Raw genomic sequence first — 22867 nt, forward strand, 5'->3', positions numbered from 1 at the left:
TTGCCTTTTTAATGAAGACAAACTTAATTCCTATAATTTCACAAGTAACAACAGTTGACATAGAAAATACTTAACATTACTTATAGGATCCTAGTATCCAGTAAACAGTATTACATCTAAATTGAGTTAAATTAACACTTAGCGGTGTGTACATGATAACAGTGTCCCTATATACACATTTTTAAGGGTTCATTTTACTCTATAAAGATTAATTTAACACTGGAGATTTTGCTGTGTATTTTTCTTTTTTTACATTTATTCTTCTGTGCAACTTTGTAGTTTATTAAAAAATGACCAAAGAGAAATATATACAGTGTATTTTAAACAAGGTAATTGATAATGGTGCTTATAACACAATGATTAATTTTCTACTCCATTCTATTCAATTATTGTTGTAATTTGGTGGAATGTTATTAAAAAAATACCCAGTTTTAGCCTAAGCTTACTAAACAACTGCAATGGTGCTAACAATTTGAAATGAATGAAGTTCCATGACGGTTTATACACTGATCCATAAAAAACAAGCCCTACATAGTTTAAATAAAATAAAAATTACACCTATCATTGAATGCAGTTTTTTTTTTATTTGGCAATATAATGAATACTGAAATGATCCACAAGACAGGCATAGAAACAGCACCACACATTTTGAAAAATAATGTACTAACTTCTAGAATGTAATACTATGACACATAGCAAAACAGTCCTGCTGAAAGTTTTAACACTTAATTTTGATTTTAGTAAGTCCTAGCTTGTGATATTCAGGTTCATAGTTTCTGCCTGCATTTCTGTTCTAGGGAAACAAAATGGGGGGTCTGGACATATTCATCACAATACGGTGTGAACCATAATGATGAGTGTAATAGAGTAAAGATATTTTTTGTAAATAATAAAGGTATTAAGTGAAGTAATATCCTGCACAAAAGATATATTGATGATTGTGTTGGTGCTGCCTCTTGCTCCAGAAGCCACTTACAGGAATTCATTAATGATTTTGCTACTTCCCGCCCATCTCTCAGGTTCACAGCTTACGTTTCCACTATAAATCTACCATTATTAATCAGCCATTCTGTCAGTTTTCTAGGACTTTAAACTTCTCTCTATTTCAAACCAACTGACTCACAGTTAACTTCTCTACAGTTCTTCAAACCCTAACATACTAAAAAAACTCTTCCTCTATCTCAGTTCCTTAGACTCTGCCACCTCTGCAGTGAGCTTGAATTCTGTAATGAAACACTCAAAGTGCTTCACTGATAGAGGATACCGTTCTCATATTGTGGATAAGGCCCTTAACCATGCTAGGAGTAGACCTTCTAACATCCACTTTAAAAGCAACCCAAATAATGAAACACGCATTCCGCTGGTCCTCTCATTCCACCCTAACACTCACTCTCTCCCACAGGTCATCAAACAAAATGTCCCAATACTGCAGACACATCCTTCCCCATGAGCCTTTTCTATTCACCCTCACTTGATCACCTTCCTTCGACCCCGTAACCTACACAAACCTCTCATCCCACAGCGGAGAGGTGACATTCTTCACCAGATGCTTTCAGATGTAACTAAAGCTGCTGTGTCACTTGCAAATAATCATAATCAATAAAAATCATATTTACTGCACTGAGGGATGTATCAAGCAACCTACATAGGTGAAGCAGGGAGACAGCTTGCAGATCATTTTAGGAAGCACTTTCAAACTGTTAAAATCAAAAACTTACTGTAAAACCATAAATTAAAACATACTGTGGAACACTTCACATCCTTTGATCACAGTAACATTGATCTTTCTATTTGTGTTCCTTCACAGGACTTAAAAAACACTTTACAAAGAAAAATAGAAGAAACTAGCCTTATTTTAAGCTTGGGATCACATATTTCAATAATAACCTTTTTATATATCAGTCTACTATATAACAAAACACTACTACGTATGTGTGCGTTAGGTCCGTCTGAGCACAGGTACAGGAGGAACGCTGCAGGTACACATAAGACAGGAGAGACTGAGACACAAAAAGATACGGAGGATAGGCACAGAAGGAATGCCATTTTTAAATTTATCTTCAGTTACCTGTAAGCGTGGTTAGTTATATAATTTAGGACTGTCATATGTGTCAAGCAGTGTCGACTAGAAGCAACAGTACTGCATTTTAAAATGAAATGTTTACATTTATGTTCTTGCTAGTGACTTACTGTATAACCTTTAACAAGACTCTTAACTGTCTGTGCTGCAGCTGAAAATAAAGTAAAGTATTTTTACTATGGTTCTGTGTTTGTAAAGTGTTTATAGAGATAAATAAAGGTTGTAGACATCATCTGAAATATTTTATCATGTTATTATCCAAAATAAAATAGTCAAGTACATCATTTTAATGCAAAAGGCTTAGACAGTATACATAGCAAACAAATAATGTAATACTAGCCAAAAAATTTGGGGTATAAACTTTACGGTTGCAGGTTAAATGTCCATTAATTATTTACAAAACCATGCACACTTAACATATCAGGGCCCCAAGGTTAAAATATGAATACAACTGCACTGTGTAGGTTTCTATTGTCAAATGTGCTACATAAAATAAAATGTGTCCACTGAGTATAATTCATAAAATTACTACCGTCCTGTTACAGGGTAAACCTTATGTAACGGACAAAGAATTTGGCTCTAAAAGAACATGTTTTAAATGGCTTTATTTAAAATATTAAGTACAGTAGTAATAGGGATAACAAACTTTGAAGACTAATTATGCCAAAAGATTTTGAAAAGTATGAGTGAAGAGAACTAATACAGTAAGCTCTTTTTTGCTGACATAGCCTGTACCCTTTAAGAGACAGAAGCATGTAGTTCATGATCTCATTGAAATGACCATATATGGTAAACACATGTCTGAGAATGTAAGATTCCCTCTTACTGGTCGGCAGTTTATTCCCACCCCTGCTACTCTGGAATGCACCACAGCTTTCAAACATCTGTAAGCCTGACTGCAACCATCCTGACTTTCGGTAAATGACAATAAAATTTTAAAAATGCTTAAAGAAATGGAAAAAGCCCTCATTAACTAATTACCACACTGGATAAAAGTGTTAAAACCTAAAGGTTACATATTTTAATTGTTGGTGGTTTTAGTCTCTTTGATTTTAAAGGAAAATGCTTAGGAAAAAAATAAGTCAAAAGTAATTAGTTTAATTCAACTGCAAGTGAAAGCACTTAAGCCTTTTGTTTAACTTTGCTGCAAACACAGTAGAACAAGTATGCAGATTAGTCATCACAACCTTTCATTTTTAAAATAAATACTGGTTTAAATTTAAAAAGGGTTGTAATTAATTGTATCATGATCAGTCATATTGTAGTTTGTAAAAAAATTACAAAAAATTTTATTCCAATATGCCCTGTTACATGCTAATGTCTTCATTGCTGGTTGTGGCCATGAACTGTCTGCCCTTACAACAGTCCAGTTTCTTATGGCCCTGTATTTGATAAGCGTATCACAAAGTTGATGAAAATGCTTTTATATTTATTAAAAATAAAAATGTACTAGGCATTTTAAAATTATTTTAATTATTTTCTCTCAGTTGTACTTTACATACTAGATACAAAGCAGTATATCCTGTCACAATTGGTAAATTGTTTAAACATTACCAGTGAGTAGGGGGGCATTAGATCAGTGGTGGCTAATGTACTTCAGCAGCAATAAAAGCTTGTGTGAGCAATTAATGTTTTCTATAAGCTGCTTGCTTAATATAAGCAAGTCTTCTTGCCAACTTTAGAAATGATGTACAAGGAAATGTGACCTAACGGGTAAGGAACTGGGAATCCCAAGGTTGTAAATTCAATTCCCATACTGACTGATCCTTGGCAAGTCATGTATTATGCTTATGTGACAATCATAAAAAACATATATGGAAGTCACTCAACTGTACTGTGTCTTTACTTATAAACTGTATTGAGATGGTTTGAGATGGGGGTTGTTTAATTTTTTGTACTACTTCCACATCTTTTTCTTTGATAAGTTGCATGTTTCATGGCTTCCCATTTTTCTTCTTATAGGTGTTTTCAAATGTCTACCAATGACATTTTACTACTACTACTTTTAAAGTTTTAACAGCACAATTCTCGGAGTCCACTTGAAAATGTACGACTCTTTGCCATAACAACACAGTGACATTTGTTATATCATACAGGCCTTCTTTCTTCTCCTTTGCAAATAAACATGTCTTCTGCTCTTAGCAACAAACCTGTTCTGCTTCATCAGATTAGAGTACCATAGGTTTTGCACGACACTGAGGAAATTAATATTTAAGCAGATCGATGCAACTTTATTTCACCTTTAATCAGCTCATCTTATTAATTTTTTTAATGAAAATATCCTCAAAAGGCCAAATCGCCTATCCACCAGCAGCAGTCTCCTCAGGGCTAACATAGGAAGAGCCCAGTGGGCATTCTCACCGCGTCACATGACTTATATTGAATCAGAGAAGCAGCAGCATTAAAACCACCTTTGGTACATCTAGTTATTGAAATGCACTATATATAAAAAGAGCTTCATGGATTATTGCCACTTACTATATTATGCTTTGTTTAACTGTTTTATATATTCATCCATCCATTATCCAACCCGCTATATCCTAACTACAGGGTCACAGGGGTCTACTGGAGCCAATCCCAGCCAACACAGGGCGCAAGGCAGGAAACAAATCCTGGGCACCCACACACCAAGCACACACTAGGGACAATTTAGAATCGCCAATGCACCTAACCTGCATGGCTTTGGACTGTGGGAGGAAACCGGAGCACCCGGAGGAAACCCACGCAGACACGGGGAGAACATGCAAACTCCACACAGGGAAGGCCCGGGAAGCGAACCCGGGTCTTCTAACTGCGAGGCAGCAGCACTACCCACTGCGCCATATTCATATATATTCATTGCATTCGTAGTCTGAGTCTCAACAACCTGAATTGTGTGGGTGGTTACTTACCAAGTAACGCTTGTGGTTGGTCTGCCATTCAGCAAACATCTGCCACGGTGCCCTCTTTCAGTTGCGAGAAGCAGATCATGGAATGTTGCATAGTTTACTGTCAAATAAAGCAAAGAGTACGCAACACGTGTTTCGCCCTCATTTGGGCTCATCAGGCGTACACACTCTACTGCTCCCCTCTTGGGGAATTGAACCAAGTACAGAGACATCCTAGATGAAAACCTGTTCCAGAGCGCTCTTGACCTCAGACTGGGGCGACGGTTCATCTTTCAGTAGGACAACGACCCTAAGCACACAGCCAAGATATCAATGGAGTGGCTTCAGGACAACTCTGTGAATGTCCTTGAGTGGCCCCGCCAGAGCCCAGACTTGAATCCGATTGAACATCTCTGGAGAGATCTTAAAATGGCTGTGCACCGACACTTCCCATCCAACCTGATGGAGCTTGAGAGGTGCTGCAAAGAGGAATGGGCGAAACTGGCCAAGGATAGGTGTGCCAAGCTTGTGGCATCATATTCAAAAAGACTTGAGGCTGTAATTGCTGCCAAAGGTGCATCGACAAAGTATTGAGCAAAGGCTGTGAATACTTATGTACATGTGATTTCTCAGTTTTTTTATTTTTAATAAATTTGCAAAAACTTCAAGTAAACTTTTTTCACGTTGTCATTATGGGGTGTTGTGTGTAGAATTCTGAGGAAAAAAATGAATTTAATCCATTGTGGAGTAAGGCTTAACATAACAAAATGTGGAAAAAGTGATGCGCTGTGAATACTTTCCGGATGCACTATATATTATCAAAGAAGTTCCTATGTCTGCTATTTTGACTCACCTATGCTGTAGTTACTTTTAACTGTATTGTTTGCTGGAGTGTTGGGTACATCTTCTTTATAACTCCCCAAGGGTACAACCTTAACTGCAAGTGGACATCTGCTTCAAGTAAACAGACTTACTAGCTCTGCACAAGCAGACCAAACAGTTATCTCCTCTTCGTAAGCTATACCTGTGAAATCTCCCTATGTGCCACAAAATTGGTCTAGAATCAATTCACACACATACTGAGATATTAGGTAAACCCACAACTCACTCATTGTTGTTACATTAAAATTTGCTATATAAAAAATTGACCTAAGCAATAAAGTAAGGTAAATTTTATTCACTGTAGATATCTAAGTCAGTTTGCATGAATGCTCTGGAAACATACTGTAAATGTTTATTTTTTAAAGTTTCACAGTAAAAGCAACACATAAGAAATGTAGGATGTGCCCAACATGTCTTTCCTTCTATCTATTACAGGAAAGTCAACACACTTTAAATCATATAAAGCATCAGAAATAATGCAGTATAATTCCATACGTTAAGCATAAATTGTGTTCATAATAGGGGTGGGCGGTATGACCAAAATTCTATATCACGGTATTTTTCTAAATTATCCCGGTTTCACGGTATTCAACGGTATTTTTTTCCCATGCATGAATGGATGTTAACCACATTTTCCACTGCAGTTACTGGCTAAGAATAACCTATTCCACTGTCAAGTGCATTGTACATTGTACAAAAAAAAAATTTTAATGTGCGCACAAGTATTAATACAGGTTTGCATGGCCCCATAAAGTGATAGTTTTCAAGGGGGTGGCACTAATGAAGAGAAGGAATCACATTGCATGACAGATGCAGTCAAAATATAGAACCTTTTTATTGAACAAATTTTGCAAAAACAACATATTTTCAACCATCCAAAGAGGCATTTAGACTTAGTAAAATATCCGAAGTGCTTGTCAAAAGTTGTATTGCACTGAACATGTCTTAGAAAAGGAATAAATAGTAAATATTTTTTGTAAAACAACTACACTTTATGTTAATGTTAACCATCTCTGTCCACTGACACGTTAAAGTGACTTTTTAAACAACTTTTCCATCATTAAACTGCATAATATTTAAACTAATAAATAATAACAATAAAATAAATAATAGTATTATTACTGATAGTTGCACTATTACTTCAAGGCTTCAAGCCCAGGTGCATTACACAGTATTCACCAAATTAAAATAAAATAAAATAAAAAGTGCAATCTTGGTGATGACATCTTTACCAACTGAACCATCATTTAGGCAAACTGCATTAATATGGACCTTGCTTCAAGCTAAGCTATATGCATAAATAATAAAACTAAAACTTGCATTTATAATGCTATTTGTGGTATAGCGCTACAGAATCGTATTAGGGCCACGGTGAAGAAAAAAATACAGACACAGGGAAGAAAAAATCAAACTATATGTCGAGAATAAAGTCGACATTTCTACTTTATTCTCGCCGTTTATGTCGAGATTAAAGTCGACATTTCCACTTTATTCTCATAGTTTACTTTATAATTAAAGTAGAATGTCGTAAACTAAACTTCATCCTAAAATCATTGTTTAATTTACTAGATTTTCTCAAACCCCGTCATAAGTTAATGTAGCACATTAAATGCTTTGTGTTAAGTGTTCCCCGACCCAGTTGTTAATCACTACGCTTCTTAAACTGACTTCTCCCGCACTAAGAGGAGATAGCGATCACCGCACAGAATCCATTCACTTCATGATATTTCTGCTCTCTAAAAATTTAGAATGCTAAGATAAATACTTGATATCATTTTCATGATGAAATGCATTAAAGCAGGTATTAAACATGCACGGTAGTGAGGCGGTAGTGCTGCTCCCTCGCAGTAAGGGGTCCCCAGGTGTATGCTCAGTGTAGAGAACTTTATGGCAGGTGTGATGAGGCTCCAAAAAACTGGATGTATGAATGGCTATCGCACAGGTTTAACTTAAATATTGTGTAAATGTTGGGTTTGTGATCTGGTGGTCGGAAACACTAACACAGAATTCAATGGATGTTCTTCTGAGCAGGCTTTCTTTATTCCACGCGTGCTGTCTCTATCTGACGTACCAAAACCCCAATTTCTATCTTTCATTTTTCTTTCTCCACATAACCAATCACCACACGATAAACGTCTTTGTGAAATTAAAACTAGTTATAAACTTAGCCCACGGAGTGTTCAGAACTTTACAAATATCTTCGTTATACATGTTTAATTATGCCATCTATTCAGGGTGGCGCCCATCCCTGAACGAGTCGCCAGCACATCGCAGGGTGAATACGAGCAAAACATACATTAGCAGGGACAATATAGCATAACAACACCCCACATTCTACGTGACTTTGAAAGGAAACTGAAGTAAACCCACCAGAAACACATGCAAATGCAAGGCAGGGTACACCGAGACACCCTTGCTGCAAGGCAGCAGTGCAACCTCCACGCCGCGGTGCCCCCACATGATTGATACATGCTTTAATGCATTTCACCATGAAAATTATATCAAGTATTTATTTTAGCATTCTAAATGTTCAGAGTGCAGGAATATCATGAAGTGAATGTATTCTGTGCGGCGATCGCTGCCGGGGCCTCCTCTTAGTGCAAGAGGAAGTCAGTTTAAGAAGCTCGGGGAACACTTAAAGCATTTAATGTGCTATATAACTTATGACGGGGTTTGAGAAAATCCAGTAAATTAAATATTCATTTTACGATGAAGTTTAGTTTACGATGTTCTACTTTAATGACAAAGCACGAGAATAAAGTCAACATGTCGACTTTAATCTTGACATAAATGGCGAGAATAAAGTAGAAATGATGAGAATAAAATCAACATGTCGACTTTATTCTCGTCATAAGCGTCGAGATTAAAGCCAACATGTCGTCACACTATTACACAGTACCCAGTTACATTACACTGTATTGAAAACAAATAAAACAAGTACAACTTGGCTTGCAGTATTATCCAGTAGTATAGAAACAGTATTTACACATCTGACCTTTTAAAACTAAAGCATCTCCAGGCGACGGACGTGACTCCTTTTTTTTGGCAAAAGTTCTTCTGTTCATCATGTTCAACTTTACTTTTAGTTCAGTTTCGGAATGCTCTCTGTCCATTTTCACCGCGCGGCATACCTATGCTACCGCCCACTATTTGGTGGTGTAGCAGTGAAAAAGAGCCCTAGTGCAACAAATCTGTGTTTAGCGGTGTAGCAGTGAAAAAGGTCCCCACTTGAACAGTTTCCCGCTGCGCCACATTCCGAACGTCGTTTAGGCAATTTAAACCGGTGTTGCGGTATAAGAAAAATCCATATCATAAAAAAAATAAAAAACGGTTTTCGGTATGAACCGGTATACCGCCCAGCACTAGTTCATAACACATTGCAATAAATTTCCAATATAATGTAAACATTGTTTATAAATGCCAGGAATCATCTCAATGCTGTAACAGACAGACAATAGTTCCCATAGAATCTGAAGATCAAGAAAGGCGGCAGGTTCAGAGAATAAAGATAATTTAAGATCAGTACTTCTCAAATGCAACAGTTTTATGCATACTAGAAAACCTCTGTTTTGTGATGTGTAGCTCAGTTTTTTATAAAGGAGTACACATTTGGAGAAAAAAAGAAATCACCCTTTAAAAATCCAATTGCCAATGCTCACACAGCAACAGTAAAATACAGTACCACGTGCATAAAAAGAAAATCAAACAAAAATTAATATGGTAAGGAGTACAATGACAGACAAAATTTAATAGCAGCACACAATGTATGCCTCATCATGACAGCTTAAAAGGTCAGCTTGAAAATAAAATTAACTAAATTTAAAACACAACTAAAAAAAATGTGTGATTTGAGACATGATTTAAACATAATAACTGATTACAAGTTAGGCAGCAATGTTTACACCACCAATTTCATCCGAGCAAGGCAAATTTTGTGACATATTAACAAATCATTACATTTTTCTCAGCTGTGAAAATGGCAAAAAATTTAAACCCATATAATACTCAGATATTTCTCAGACTACAACCTGCATATTGAGATTAGGATTGACTTTTTCAAACTAAAATGTCTATTTTTATGTAATTGTTCCTTTGATATGGCAGAAACAGTCATGAATTGGTACATAAAATGAACAAGCAATACAGCAATAGCCATTTCAGCATAATTAGCTTCAGTTTGGGAGAAGCTACTGTGTCTATAGAAATAAGAAAGTTGAAAGTTGTTTTAGAATATGAATAATATTTGTAAAGCTTTAAAATTATGAACATTGAAAAATGTTCCATGATTGAACCCTGAACCCTTTTTGGAGTTATTCTGTTGCAAATCTTATCCACCCATAAAAAACTCTGTACTTTAAAAAGATCATTTAAAAAGTCCAAATTGTAGGTTACATAATAGCTTTGGCACGGGTATGTATGGCTTACACATCCTGTCTTAGGAGGACAGCAAATAATAGATTTAAAACAAAACAGTCAGGGACTTACAGCTCTTTACTCCCCCTTGTGGATTGAATGAATATTGCTATTCTACAGTTAAAACCAAAGATGTGAACAGCACTGCCAGGAGTTAAGAAGTACTAACATTTAAGTTAAGAAGTACTAGCACAACATTTTCTTGAAATGAAAAACTGCTTTTGAAGTGAAATATCTGAAGGTGAATCCATACCTATGGGGAGAACGTCACAAATGATGAAGTATGGTGTACACTCTGCAATCTGCAAACTTGTACTGTGTTTGTGAGAGAGAGATAGACAGATGTTGAATAGTTTGAATTAAATACTGACAACAGAATGATTTTAAAGTATGCAGTAAAACCCTATTATTTAAGTTAAAAGTAGAATGTGGATGGTTTTGACTTAGCACTACTAGCAACTAAAGAAATCTCTGTGGGTGGTCACATTCAAATCACTCTTAAAACCTCTTTATCTCATCTCATTTATACCTATGACTACTGAATTCTGTTCTCTATTTTTCCCTACCCAATACACTAATCCTGATTCCACTGTATCTACATCATCAATCTACTTTTATTGACTACTAGCTGTGTTACCTGATTTTGTCCAGGAAATTTCCTAAGACAATGGGTCAGTAAGTAACTACTATTCTCTAAACAAAATTTGTAGTTTTTTAAACCAGAGGCTAATATTATTAGTTCACTGGAGCAGGTTATTATAGTTTTGCCTTTTTATATTAGTTTTTATTTTTTATATTTTTTCTGACCTTACTTGGAAATTCAGTTCAGTTTTAGTTTTCCTTCATCGTGTAGTTTCAGTTTAGTTTTTATTTCACAAAGACATTTCTATTTTATTTTTATATCTGTTAGTTTCAGTTTTAGTTTTAGTATTTAAGGCATGTCACAATCAGACAGAATTGTACACTTAATGGATTTGGATATAATAGGAGTTTAATGTTAGCAAACCAAGTAGTGTAATAAGGTTCCACTATCTGGTTTTGTTTTTGTCTGATAAAAACAATCATAATCAAAACCAGGTATTGAATATGAAAAATTTCACACAATTTTATAATTTTTAAAATATTTTCTATGTCATTTGTGCAGAACAAATCTGTGCTGACTGTTAGCACTTTTTATCTTTATCTTTTATTGCACAACATGGGCTAATTTGTAATGAAATTTAAGTGAATTTTAAGGTTTGAGGGTTTTTTACTCTAAATGTCTACAGCACACAACATTTCCGACAATGTGCTGGGCTTTACTATTTTCTACCAGCCATATTGATCTCTGATTCCATCTCAGGCACATACAATGTATAGACAGAATTTTTCCAACTGAAAGCCTGAAAAGATATCAAAAATCAGAAAACAGGTGTGATCATGAAAATCATGGGGACTTAGGAAGAACAGGGCTCTGTGACAATGTGGGTTCGCTCCACGCTCCTATTGTCCTCCGGGAGCCCTGAACCTGACACCGTTGGTAATGTCACCGATGAGCTTAGCAGTGAGGCACAACAAATGGAGCAAACGGGATGGTGCAAAAGTGCTTTTATCAAAACAGCAAACAAAAACAACAGTGTCCAAATAAATAAGCGCAGTGTCTTACCAAAAATCTTCAATAAATAAATAATCCATTAAAACAGAAGTGAAATAGTGGAGGTTAAAAAAACACAATAAATAATTCCTTTAAAAACAATGAGGTTAAAACAACGGCTGGAACCTGTCCTTTGTACCACAAAGCCCGGTGTGTTTTTTAACTGGTGACTCCCCTGCTTCTCCCTTCCAGACTATGCACCAGGGGAGCCACCCTACATGCAGCTGACCTTCTCTCTACTCGACTGTTCTGGAGGCTTCCCGATCCCTGGCTTCGGTTCCGCTCTCTCCAGACCAAGACTTGGCTTCCCCCAATGGCCAGGACGCTTAGGTTGGGGGATCCACCTTCTAAGCTTCCCGACTCCCACGGCGAGCCACCCTTCTTCTGGTCACTCCTGCTCCTCACAATGCTCAGCGGGAGCGACCACTACCAACTGCCCTAGGTGTCGGCCAAACACCCCGCTAGGGCTCACTGTCCAGCTGCCTGTGAGCGTTGCTCGCTCGCCCGCTCTCTCTCCCTCCCTCCCTCTCACTCACCGGCTTTCTCCTCGCTACTTCCTGCCACCTTCTTCTCCTGCAACCTCCATCTCTCTCTTTTCTTTTTTCCTCCTGCTAGCTGCCTCGCGCTCTATTTATCACGGGGATGTGGATCAGCTGTGGAAATCAGCAGCCCCTGGGAACAATTACGGATGCAGATGACTCCTCACCTGTGCACTTAAGCAAGGACCACCCGCAACACGAACTCCCCCAGGAACCGCTTCCGCCACACTACCATGCCCCCTTTCTAAGCCGCGAGTCCGGCGATTATTTATATAAAAAGTGGCCTTTAACATGAGCTGTGGACCCGCTACACCACAGGCTCTTAAGACTTGAATCAGTGTGTAGACCCCACCTGTTGAGACTTGAATAGCCCACCATAAGAACAGTAAACCCTTAATGAGCAGGGCAAGAGTAGGTAATAAGAGTATGGACAGGCACAAAATGACAGAGACAGCATCTGCGATTAAGAACAACATATACATTATCTAAACCTATTTATCCAGAGTAGGATCTCAGGAAACCTTGAGCCTACCGCAGCAAGTTTGGATGCAAGACAGGAAAAAAACTAGGGCTTATGTTAGGAACAAAAAGAATATGATATTTCAACTATTTTGAGAGAGAGAAAATCATTGAAAAAAGGAAGACAAATATTTTAAAATGTAATTCTGCTAATGGATTACTTTCACAATATCAGGTATTTTGAGTTGTGAATATGAACTAAAAAAGATAAATGAATATAGAATAAATACAAAAACCCATTAGTATGTTTAGTTTTTCATCACTTGGCAGACTCTCTTCGCCTTCCTACCTTTGTTTGTATCGCCTCATTATTAAATGATATTTTTAAAGCAAAAGTGATTGGTCAGTAACAATATGATGACCTTATATGATGACCTTGTCAGTCTCTCAATCAGTGGCGTTTTACTTTCAAAAATCGGGAGTGGTCTCCCCTCGACTTTCTCGTATACTCAGATATGGGGATGGATATTTGAGGAGTAAACCGTAAGACAATGATTATATTTTTATCTTATGTACATTAAAGAACCATCAACAACAAATCAAATTAATATATGGAACAATTATTATAAAAGTTCAGTTGAATAAATCGGACTCTGCAGCTGCATGAATAAAAAAAAATTGAGTATGTATTCAGGTAAAGTACCACTTCCGGGTGATGGATTTGGCCCAAAAGTTAATACAGATCTACAATTTTGGTGTAACAACCACATGACGAATTTTATCCAACTATCTTGTTACGTTTTTGAGTTATCACGTTTACACACACACAGACACACACACACACACACACACACACACACACACACACACTGATAATTCCAAATAATGGTATTTTTGGACTCAGAGGTCTACGAAAATGTTTTTTTAATAATACTTTCAGTTTTGATTTTAGTTTTCATTAACTATAATAACCTTGCACTGGAGCTCCTTATTGTTGAACATACATATTATATATATTTTGGAAAGAAGCCTGGACACAGACAGGTAGACATGGTTTTAGGCACCACACACACGTTTATTTACACTATATACTATTTACAAGGTGCACACAACCCCAAAACTCCCCCAAAGTACAGGCCTATCCAAATGATGCCTCTCTCTTTTCAGGTCGCCTCGTTTCCTCTCCTCCCGAGCTCCGTTCTTCTCTGCTCCCGACTCAAGCCACTGAATGGAGGGAGGCAGCCCCTTTTATAATCACTCGGATGTGCTCCAGGCAACCTCCCGATAATCTTCCGCCGGCACTCCCCAGTGTGACGGAAGTACTGGCTGCGCACCCGGAAGCACTCCGGGTGTCCCTGGTCGTCTTCCCCCCAGCACTTCCGGGTGTGGCGGAAGTGCTGAGGACCAGGGCTTTCCAAGCATCGGGGCGCCCCCATGGCGGTGACCACGGGCCCCTATAGGGTTGAGCTTCCTTGCGGTCTGGAGGATGCGTAATCCCTCCTCTGGTCCTTCTGGGCATCCCGGCTGGGTGCCACCCCCAGCCACTTGCCACAGTATATATTATATGTATAATAATTTCTTAGATTTTGGCATATTTAGTTTTTCTATAGTAGGGTTGGTTTTATCCCCAAATGTTGATATATCAAAATGTCCTTTCTTAGCAGATACCTATGGACCTAGAAATACAATTCTGCCAAATTTCAGGTTTTAACCTAAATGGGAAACAGTGCTTTTGTTGATGAGTGCATGAGTGAGCCAGATAACTTTGCATTTTATATATATCGATTAGTTAATAACAACTTATACAGACACTCCTGTATAACTTTACATGTAATTAATCACACTTAGTGATCTTATACTTAAGCTCATTGCTCTGAGCTGTACTTGTTTGTTTCATAAAAGCCTTTCTAATTACTTAGTCCAGTGATGTATGTTAAATAAAATTATGAACACAGAATTAAACAAAGAGAATGATAGAATGATCAAATGGATGTTCAGAGTTTCACTGAAGGAAAAGAAGACAAGTGTGGTGCTCAGAAGACTTACCGTATATACTCGCGTTCAAGTTCTCTGCGTATAGGTCGGGGCTTGATTTTACCATATAATTTCTAGTTTATTATAATGTCGGCTGTATGAGTCAAATGTGGAAAAATCACACTATTGGTCCAAGAGATTATGATATGCTAACGCCCACCTGAGAAAGTAACCACATAGGACACTGCCTTTATTTTTTCCTATGCATTGTGCCTATGTGAGCATACGTTAATACCCAAACTATTCAAAAGTGACGTTTGCACTGTTTTGCGTTTTTGTATCTCACATCCTCATGCATCTTTATTGTAAAAGCATTCCTTATCTACGATGGAGTGTTCGATCAGAAGAAAATAGGAAGGTGGTTTTAAAGTAAAAGTTGTTGAAGTGGCGAAAGAAATTGGTGCTGCTGCAACAAAATTCAATGTGTCTGAGAAACTGGTGCAAGATTGGAGGAAGCACGAAGATGTATTTTTGAACGGGCGTATAAGTTGGGGTCTGATTTTGTGATCAATATTTTTGGGTTTCAAGACCTGACTTATACGCGAATATATATGGTATGTAGAGGGAATTTGTGTGATGCAGTGAAGAATAAAATACATAGATCAAAAATGAAGAAAATAACTACATGAAATGAGTACTGTGAAAAAGCCAGAAAGGAGAAGACCAAAAGAGAGGCTAAAAACAGAAATGGATAGAAGTGATGTTGGGATGATGTGAGAAGAATTCTCAATGTTAAGGGTATACAGAGTAATACAAAACTGAATTAATTCTGGGGTCAAGTGGACATCCCCAGTATATCCACAGAAATTAAACTACATGTTGTTGAAATAATGCGCTTGGTTATATTTCAGTAATAAACTCAGGTGTTTTGTTATTTCTTAACAAATAAAATTCAACATTCTAGCTTAATAATCTTTTACTTTTTTGCTTTGCAAACGTCTTTACCATTGTCCTACTTTTGTGTATGTTTTAGCTTTAAATTCCAATCTTTGCAATCTAAAATATTTTAATTCAAATCCCACATTATTTCCTGTATTACATCTAAACAATTTTAAAATCTTACCATGTATTTTTTAAAGTCTGAAATAATTTTTGAGAAATTCTCTGACACAGTGAAGGACTCTAAAAGTGAAAGGCTGTCAAGCATCTATGAAATGCTACAAAAAAAAAATCTATATATATTTTACATACCAAGTCAGGCTTCAGTGTAAATACCAGAGGCCCAGAGTACAACAGAGAATGCAAGGTAGTCAGCAGAGTCGAGCTCCAGGACTGGTGGACTTCACGGCTTCTGGGTATTTTATGAATGGTGTACTTAAAAAAAACAATAGATCATAAGCTGATTAGAAAAATTAAGACAACAAATCAGTTTAGATAATGATAAATCAGAAAAACACAATGAATCATATCCCTGAACTGGTGTTATGCCCATACACAGTACACCTCAATTCCATTATGATTATGATTTGCAAAATGTAATCTGCATGAAGTTTTTCAAATAAAATTTCTGAAGCTCAAGTTCATTTTTCAAAGTTACACTAAGTAAAATTTACCTGATTAATATTATAAAACCTAAGTGCAAATCGAACAGCAAGGCTTAAAAAAGTGATAATACAAATCACTGGGAAACAGAGGAGGAAAGTTTCATTTCAATTTAAGTAAGTCTTAAAATTGTATTTGAAGAAATACTTGCTGGCATACACAGCTGGATTTGCAAGAAAACACACATGCAATTCCGAACAAAAGGGGAAGAAAACAGCCCTCTGCAGCTCACATTTTATCACTGTAGTTAACAAAGATCTTCAAGATGTGCTGTTAGTATAAATGTTTTAATGTGATGTCATCTGTCCAGGTTCTTGTTCACTAGAGCATGGTAGCCGTTTCTGAGAACTGCCTGTTAAAATGCAAGGGTTGGACATAGGACAATTGCAAATATATGTTTAAACGGCTAAAACTGTATAATAAAAAAGGGATTTGTGCCACATAGCTGTCTTCTACACTAGTATTACTTAAACAGACTTTGATTTTTAAACTGCAATGTACTCCACAGGGTGCAAAAATTACTAAATTATGAAATGTGGTGGTTCCTAAATTATGTATGACTTTATATCCGAAAAAGGAGTATGTAAGAGGCAGCTCTAAAGTTAAATGGAACCCAGTGATGTGATTTAATATCTGGAGGTACCTGTACTTAGTCATACATCTAATTCTAGCTACAATCTTTGCTGTTATGTATTGAATCAGCTATAATGTAGCAAGTAAACCATTTGAACAGCAAGACTGTGAAGCAATAGAACAGTCAGATCTGCTTAAAAATAAAAATACATTAACTAGTTTTTCAAAACCAGAAAAATTATGTTTCTGTATTTTTTTCAACTTTTGCTAGCTGGAGAAGAATGATTTTAGAAGGTACAGAAATGTAATACCCAAAGGGAAGATGCTCTTCAAAGATATTTCCAAAATTTCAAATGGCTTCAGCCAAAGTGACATGTAAGACTTCTGAGTTTTTAAATACTGAACTTTATCACAGTCTTACTATTCAGAGAGTTGCTACACACCCTAAGAATATACCTTTTTCCCAGAAATGAGACACAAGTAATTACTTATTCATTGTTATATATAGATTTACTCATTTAATAAGGCTAATAAATTAAAAACATTTAATGGGCAAAATTATCTCATAAGCCCAAAAACATGAAATTTAATTCAAATTACTGACAATAACATGCATCTTAGTTTTAACATGTTGAAAACAGAAAACAAATCAGAAGAAGCTGCGATCACATTGCTGCGATAAAATTTAAGGCCGATGATATGCTCCTTTCTGCCACTACATTACCTTGCCTTTATGTTACAGTACAGAGGAATGAACCGCAGTATATAAATTATTCATTTGCTTCAGCAACCCTCTTTGGTGCATGTTTCACAAAGTAAATCCATCAAGGACGAGAACAGAAGGCTTGCCAGATGTACTGTATATTCTTCCAAAGGCAGAACAGGATGCATAATACAAACTTTGCATATTCCATTCATGATTTAGCAAGAAGTGTCTATAAGAATAACAGTCACATCACATACAATCACAATTAATCTATAATTAAATAAGTGTGAAGTATTTACTGAAACCATATTGGAGGATATCACGTGACACTTAAGTTTAACATTCATTAATGGAGTTTATTATTCAAGTTTAACATTCATTAATGGAGTTTATTATTCTAAACTGCTATATACTAAATATACACACAAACATTGCATGGAATGGTTGTGTAATGGTCAATGCTGCACTTTCACTGCTACAGGTACCTGGATTCAACCCAGGCACAATGCAGAAGTTATACAGTATGTTCACCTGATGTTTGGCAGGGTTTTTGCTAGGTGCTTTGACTTCCTGCCATATCTCATAGACAATATTTATTTTGATTCATAACTCTAACTAAACTCTGTATGACTGAATGTGAGTGTGTGTTGGCAGAACTGTGCCCTGTGATATGTTCTTGCTTTGTGCCTGATACCGTTAGACTTAGCCTGGGCTTCCTGCACATTTGTAATGGAAAAAACAGGCTTGGATAATTGAAAGCTGTATTAACATATAAAAGACATGTTTAAAAGATTTTTGGAAATACAAATGTTTTTATCATTATTTCTCACATATTATCATTCCCAATCAATTCCATGGAGAAGTTTTAATATTGTATTTTATGTGAGGAGATTCACTACCAAATAGTGATGCTAAATTGACCCTAATGTGTGTTTGGTGTGTGGGTGTTCGCCCTGCAATGGACTGTTTATGGTTTGTTTCCACCTTGTATCCTATGCTGACAAAAATGATGAGATTCACTACCATAACGGCAAATGTTATTCAGTATCTGCCTATGCAGTGCAATCTGTGCCTTGCTATATCCACACCACCACTAACTGCTATCTATCTATAATGGCAATATAGTGCTGATAGGATCCAGTCTTCCATTTTTTTCTTGTACAATACTTTCCATTTAGCACACTTGTCAAAAGTAATAGTCTATAGTCTCTCAACATGTTCTTCTAGGGGGTCTCTGTTCTGTTTCAGCCTGTGGCTACGAAGAACTCTACCTCTCTCCAAGCCAATTAAAAATATGTTACCAGTTACTGCTCCTAGACTCTGAAATCAGATGTGGCTAATGATCAAAACTAGTTCCATTCTGCTAATATTAGGTTTGCTCTAAAGATACACCAAATCAGAAAACACATCTGGACTCATAACACATAACTCTCTGGATATTCGTGATTTATTATGACCTTGTCAATATTTTGATATTGAAGTTTAGATTCTCAGTTAGTTGTGCACCATTTTTGTAAGTGCCCTTGGGCAAAGGTATCTGCTGTACAGACAATAATAATAATAATAATAATGAATTGTGAACAACAAGTCAGTGACAAGGACAATAAATTTAGCCAGCTTTAAAACCTAATTCTTTCTTACCTCTTGTTCAGCATATTTGTATTTCCTAGAAACTTCCAGACAGCAGATTTTATCTTTGCTCATTGTATCAGTTTCAGCAATAACATAATGTCTTGGATTGTAACATGGAGAAAGACTTTCCATCAGCCTAAGAATCTCTGTTGTGTGACCTCCTAGAGGAAAAAAAATAAGTTCCAGAAGATTATTTCTATTGTACAACAAAGAAGTCTAATAAAATGTATTACACCTTTATCAGTTCTGTACAAACCTCTCTACTAAGACTACTGTATTCTTATAATTTTGTTCATTTGCTAGGACTCCCACTTAATTAACCATAAGCATGAAATACCTGTACTGTTAGCAATCACAAACACTGGGGAACAATTTTGAACAAATGTTTTGTTGACTTCAATTTTTAAGCTTATTTACACTAAAATAGGTATGCTGATTCTGAAAGTGCAGTTAGTTTTCTTCTATCACGTCAATCTTCTATCACGTCAGGTTTTTTTTCTACCGCTTATATTAGTGTGATTACTGTAGCGTGGATTTGTACAGGCTATTCATTTACATACAAGACTGTGTGGTCTGAGGTTGTGCACTGCTCTACGTAGTGAATAAGCAAAATCTATTTTTCTACTTACACACATATTTCCTTTCTTTCAGATCATGTCTGGCTCTTCTGTTTCTCGCCGAAGTGCCTAAACAACCCTGATTCATTTTGTTATATTTGTGGCAGTTTCACCATTTCCAGTCAAAGGGCGAACATCAGCACATTTGTAGAGCAAGCCTATTTGACATATTTCAAAGTTAAACTTGGTGATCAAGATAAGTCTTGGGCCCCTAATAAGGTGTGCAAACAGTGTGTTGAGGGTTTACGGATCTGGACAAAGGGAACACGTGATAAGATGCCATTTGGTATACCTATGGTTTGGCGAGAGCCAGGAGATCATTTCAGTGACTGTTACTTTTGTATAGTGAAAACTTCAGGATATAACAAGAAAAATAAATGTAACATAGAGTATCCTAGTCTACCATCGGCTATACGCCCAGTGGCTCATTCAGATGAAATCCCAGTGCCGGTTTTCGTTACACTACCCGCTCTTGAAGAACATGATTATGGTGATGAACTAGGTGACAACAATGATGAAGAGTTTGAAATTGAAGAGGACTCTGTTCGTAAGGGATTTGATCACCATGAGTTGAATGATTTGGCACGTGGTTTGGGACTATCGAAGAAGGCTTCACAACTCCTAGCATCAAGACTGTGTGAGAAAAACTTACTTGAGAAAGGAACGAAGGTATCGCACTTTCAAACCAGAGAAATTGCATTTCTGCAGTACTTTAGAACTGACAGTGGCTTTATGTATTGCCATAACATACCTGGTTTAATGGAGAAATTGGGAATTCCAATCTATAACTCAACTGAATGGCGACTATTCATCGATAGCTCAAAGCGGAGCTTAAAGTGTGTCCTCCTTCACAAGGGCAATATATTTGGATCAGTCCCAATTGGCCATTCAGTTTCTCTTTGTGAAGAATATGCAGACATAAAGAAAGTCATTGAGTTGTTGCAATATCACCAACACAATTGGGTCATCTGTTTTGACCTTAAAATGGTATGCTTCCTTCTTGGTCAGCAACATGGATACACCAAGTATCCCTGTTATCTGTACATGTGGGACAGCAGAGCTTGTGAGAGGCTTTGGGTGGAAAAGAATTGGCCTCCAAGATCTGCCCTAAAACCATGTGATCCAAACATTCTACATGAGCCACTTGTTGATAGAAAGAATATTACATTCTCGCCTCTGCACATGAAACTGGGTCTGATGAAGCAGTTCGTTAAAGCTTTGCCAACTGAAGGAGACTGTTTCAAGTACCTCATTTTGGCATTTCCTAGCCTGTCATTTGAAAAAATAAAGGCCGCTGTGTTTGATGGTCCACAGATTTGGCAGCTCATCAAAGATGAACATTTCATCAGGACAATGTCAGAAGTCTAAAAGAATGCTTGGTTATCATTCAAAGCCATTGTCAAGGACTTTCTTGGAAACACACGAGCAAATAATTACACAGAAATTGTCCAGAAACTCTTGTAGAGCTACAAAATGCTTGGTTGCAATATGAGCATCAAGGTGCATTTTCTGCATAGCCATCTTTCTAACTTCCTGGAAAAACCTTGTTGCAGTCAGTGATGAGTAAGGTGAACAATTCCACCAAGATTTGAAGGTCATGGAAGGACGGTATCAGGGTAGATGGGATGTACATATGATGGCTAACTATTGTTGGAGCATCCGGCGGGATTGTCCTAACACTGAACACTCCAGGAAAAGCTATAAGTGTAAATTTTTACCTTAACCGCTTACCTGATTAATTTTCAAATGTTTTACTGTAAAAAAAAAATGTCATAGAGTAACAATAAATCCTTTGTATGAACAAAATAAATTTAAATAAACCATACATTCAAGTAATTATTTCATTATTTTTTCATTGTATGTAAAATTTGTATGTTTTTTGACAAAAATAGAGGGTACCCTGTATCGTAAAAACTGGATGTGATAGTAAAAAACTGGGGTCATTTCTGGATTCACCACCCAAAAATGAGTTAAAAACAAGTGTAAGTGTGTAGTGTAAATCTAACTTAACAAAAAATGCGTTTCCCAGTGATGGAAATATTTAAATTAATAATAAATAACAGGGTATTTTGGGATTTTTTTTTTGTATCTCAAACCCCAATATCACTTCTCATAGCATTAATTTAATAAGAAAACACAAGCAGCCAACAACAAAGTGACAATAACCAAAGAATTAAAAAGAAACCAAAATGATAATGAAACACAAAACAACTGAATGACTATACAGAATAAACATAAGACAAAATACAAAAACAACAGACACAAAATGTTACAAACTGAGAAAAAGAGAAAGTACATGGAAAAGTAAAGCTTTCAGTTCAGTTTTGAAGGAAGAAAGGAAACAAAAGTCTTGAATTCATTGAAGAGGCGACGTCCAGAGATTGGGGGCCATGGCAGTAAATGTTATGTCACTCTTGGAATAGGGTTTTTACTGAGGGACTTCAAGCAGTCCAGTGCCAGAGGACTGGAATGCTTGTGGAGAGAAGCAAGAAAGAAAAAGCTGAACTAAATATGTGACGGCTAGACTGTGCAAGATTTTGAAGGTGGCAAGCATAATTTTGTATTTTATATACATTGAGTTTGCTAGTCAAAGTACCTGATCAAGAAAATGTGTGGTATGATCTTTATGCTTAATGTATAGCAACAAGTGAAATGAAGGTCTAAATAAACTGAAATCTAGTGAGTTTTCAGCTATGAGATCAGTGAATTATAACAGATCGAGCTAGGAATTAATGAAAGCATGAACCAGCCTTTAAGCATCCTTCTTGTCATGTAAAGGACCAAGACAAGCAATGTCTCAGGGTTTGAAAAAATGTAAATTTAGCAAGTGAAATAGTGCTCATTTAAAAATGTGTCATTTACATTAAACACATAAGTCTACACAGTTAAG

At 36.6% G+C, this 22867-nt stretch overlaps 1 protein-coding gene across 3 annotated transcripts in view; it reads right to left on the reverse strand.

The window, feature by feature from the left end:
• Nucleotides 1-22867, reverse strand: part of alg14 (ALG14 UDP-N-acetylglucosaminyltransferase subunit) — a 286344-nt gene that overhangs the window by 257906 nt on the left and 5571 nt on the right. For all 3 annotated transcript variants that reach the window (XM_051933027.1, XM_028811114.2, XM_028811115.2), the window contains exons 2-3: nt 19370-19521; nt 16099-16221 (exon numbers count right to left, since the gene is read on the reverse strand). In XM_051933027.1, coding sequence (XP_051788987.1) covers nt 16099-16221; nt 19370-19521 — 275 coding nt within the window. The remainder of the gene's footprint in view (nt 1-16098; nt 16222-19369; nt 19522-22867) is intronic.

The sequence above is a fragment of the Erpetoichthys calabaricus genome, chromosome 10 (assembly GCF_900747795.2).
Source record: "Erpetoichthys calabaricus chromosome 10, fErpCal1.3, whole genome shotgun sequence".
Lineage (NCBI taxonomy): Eukaryota > Metazoa > Chordata > Cladistia > Polypteriformes > Polypteridae > Erpetoichthys > Erpetoichthys calabaricus.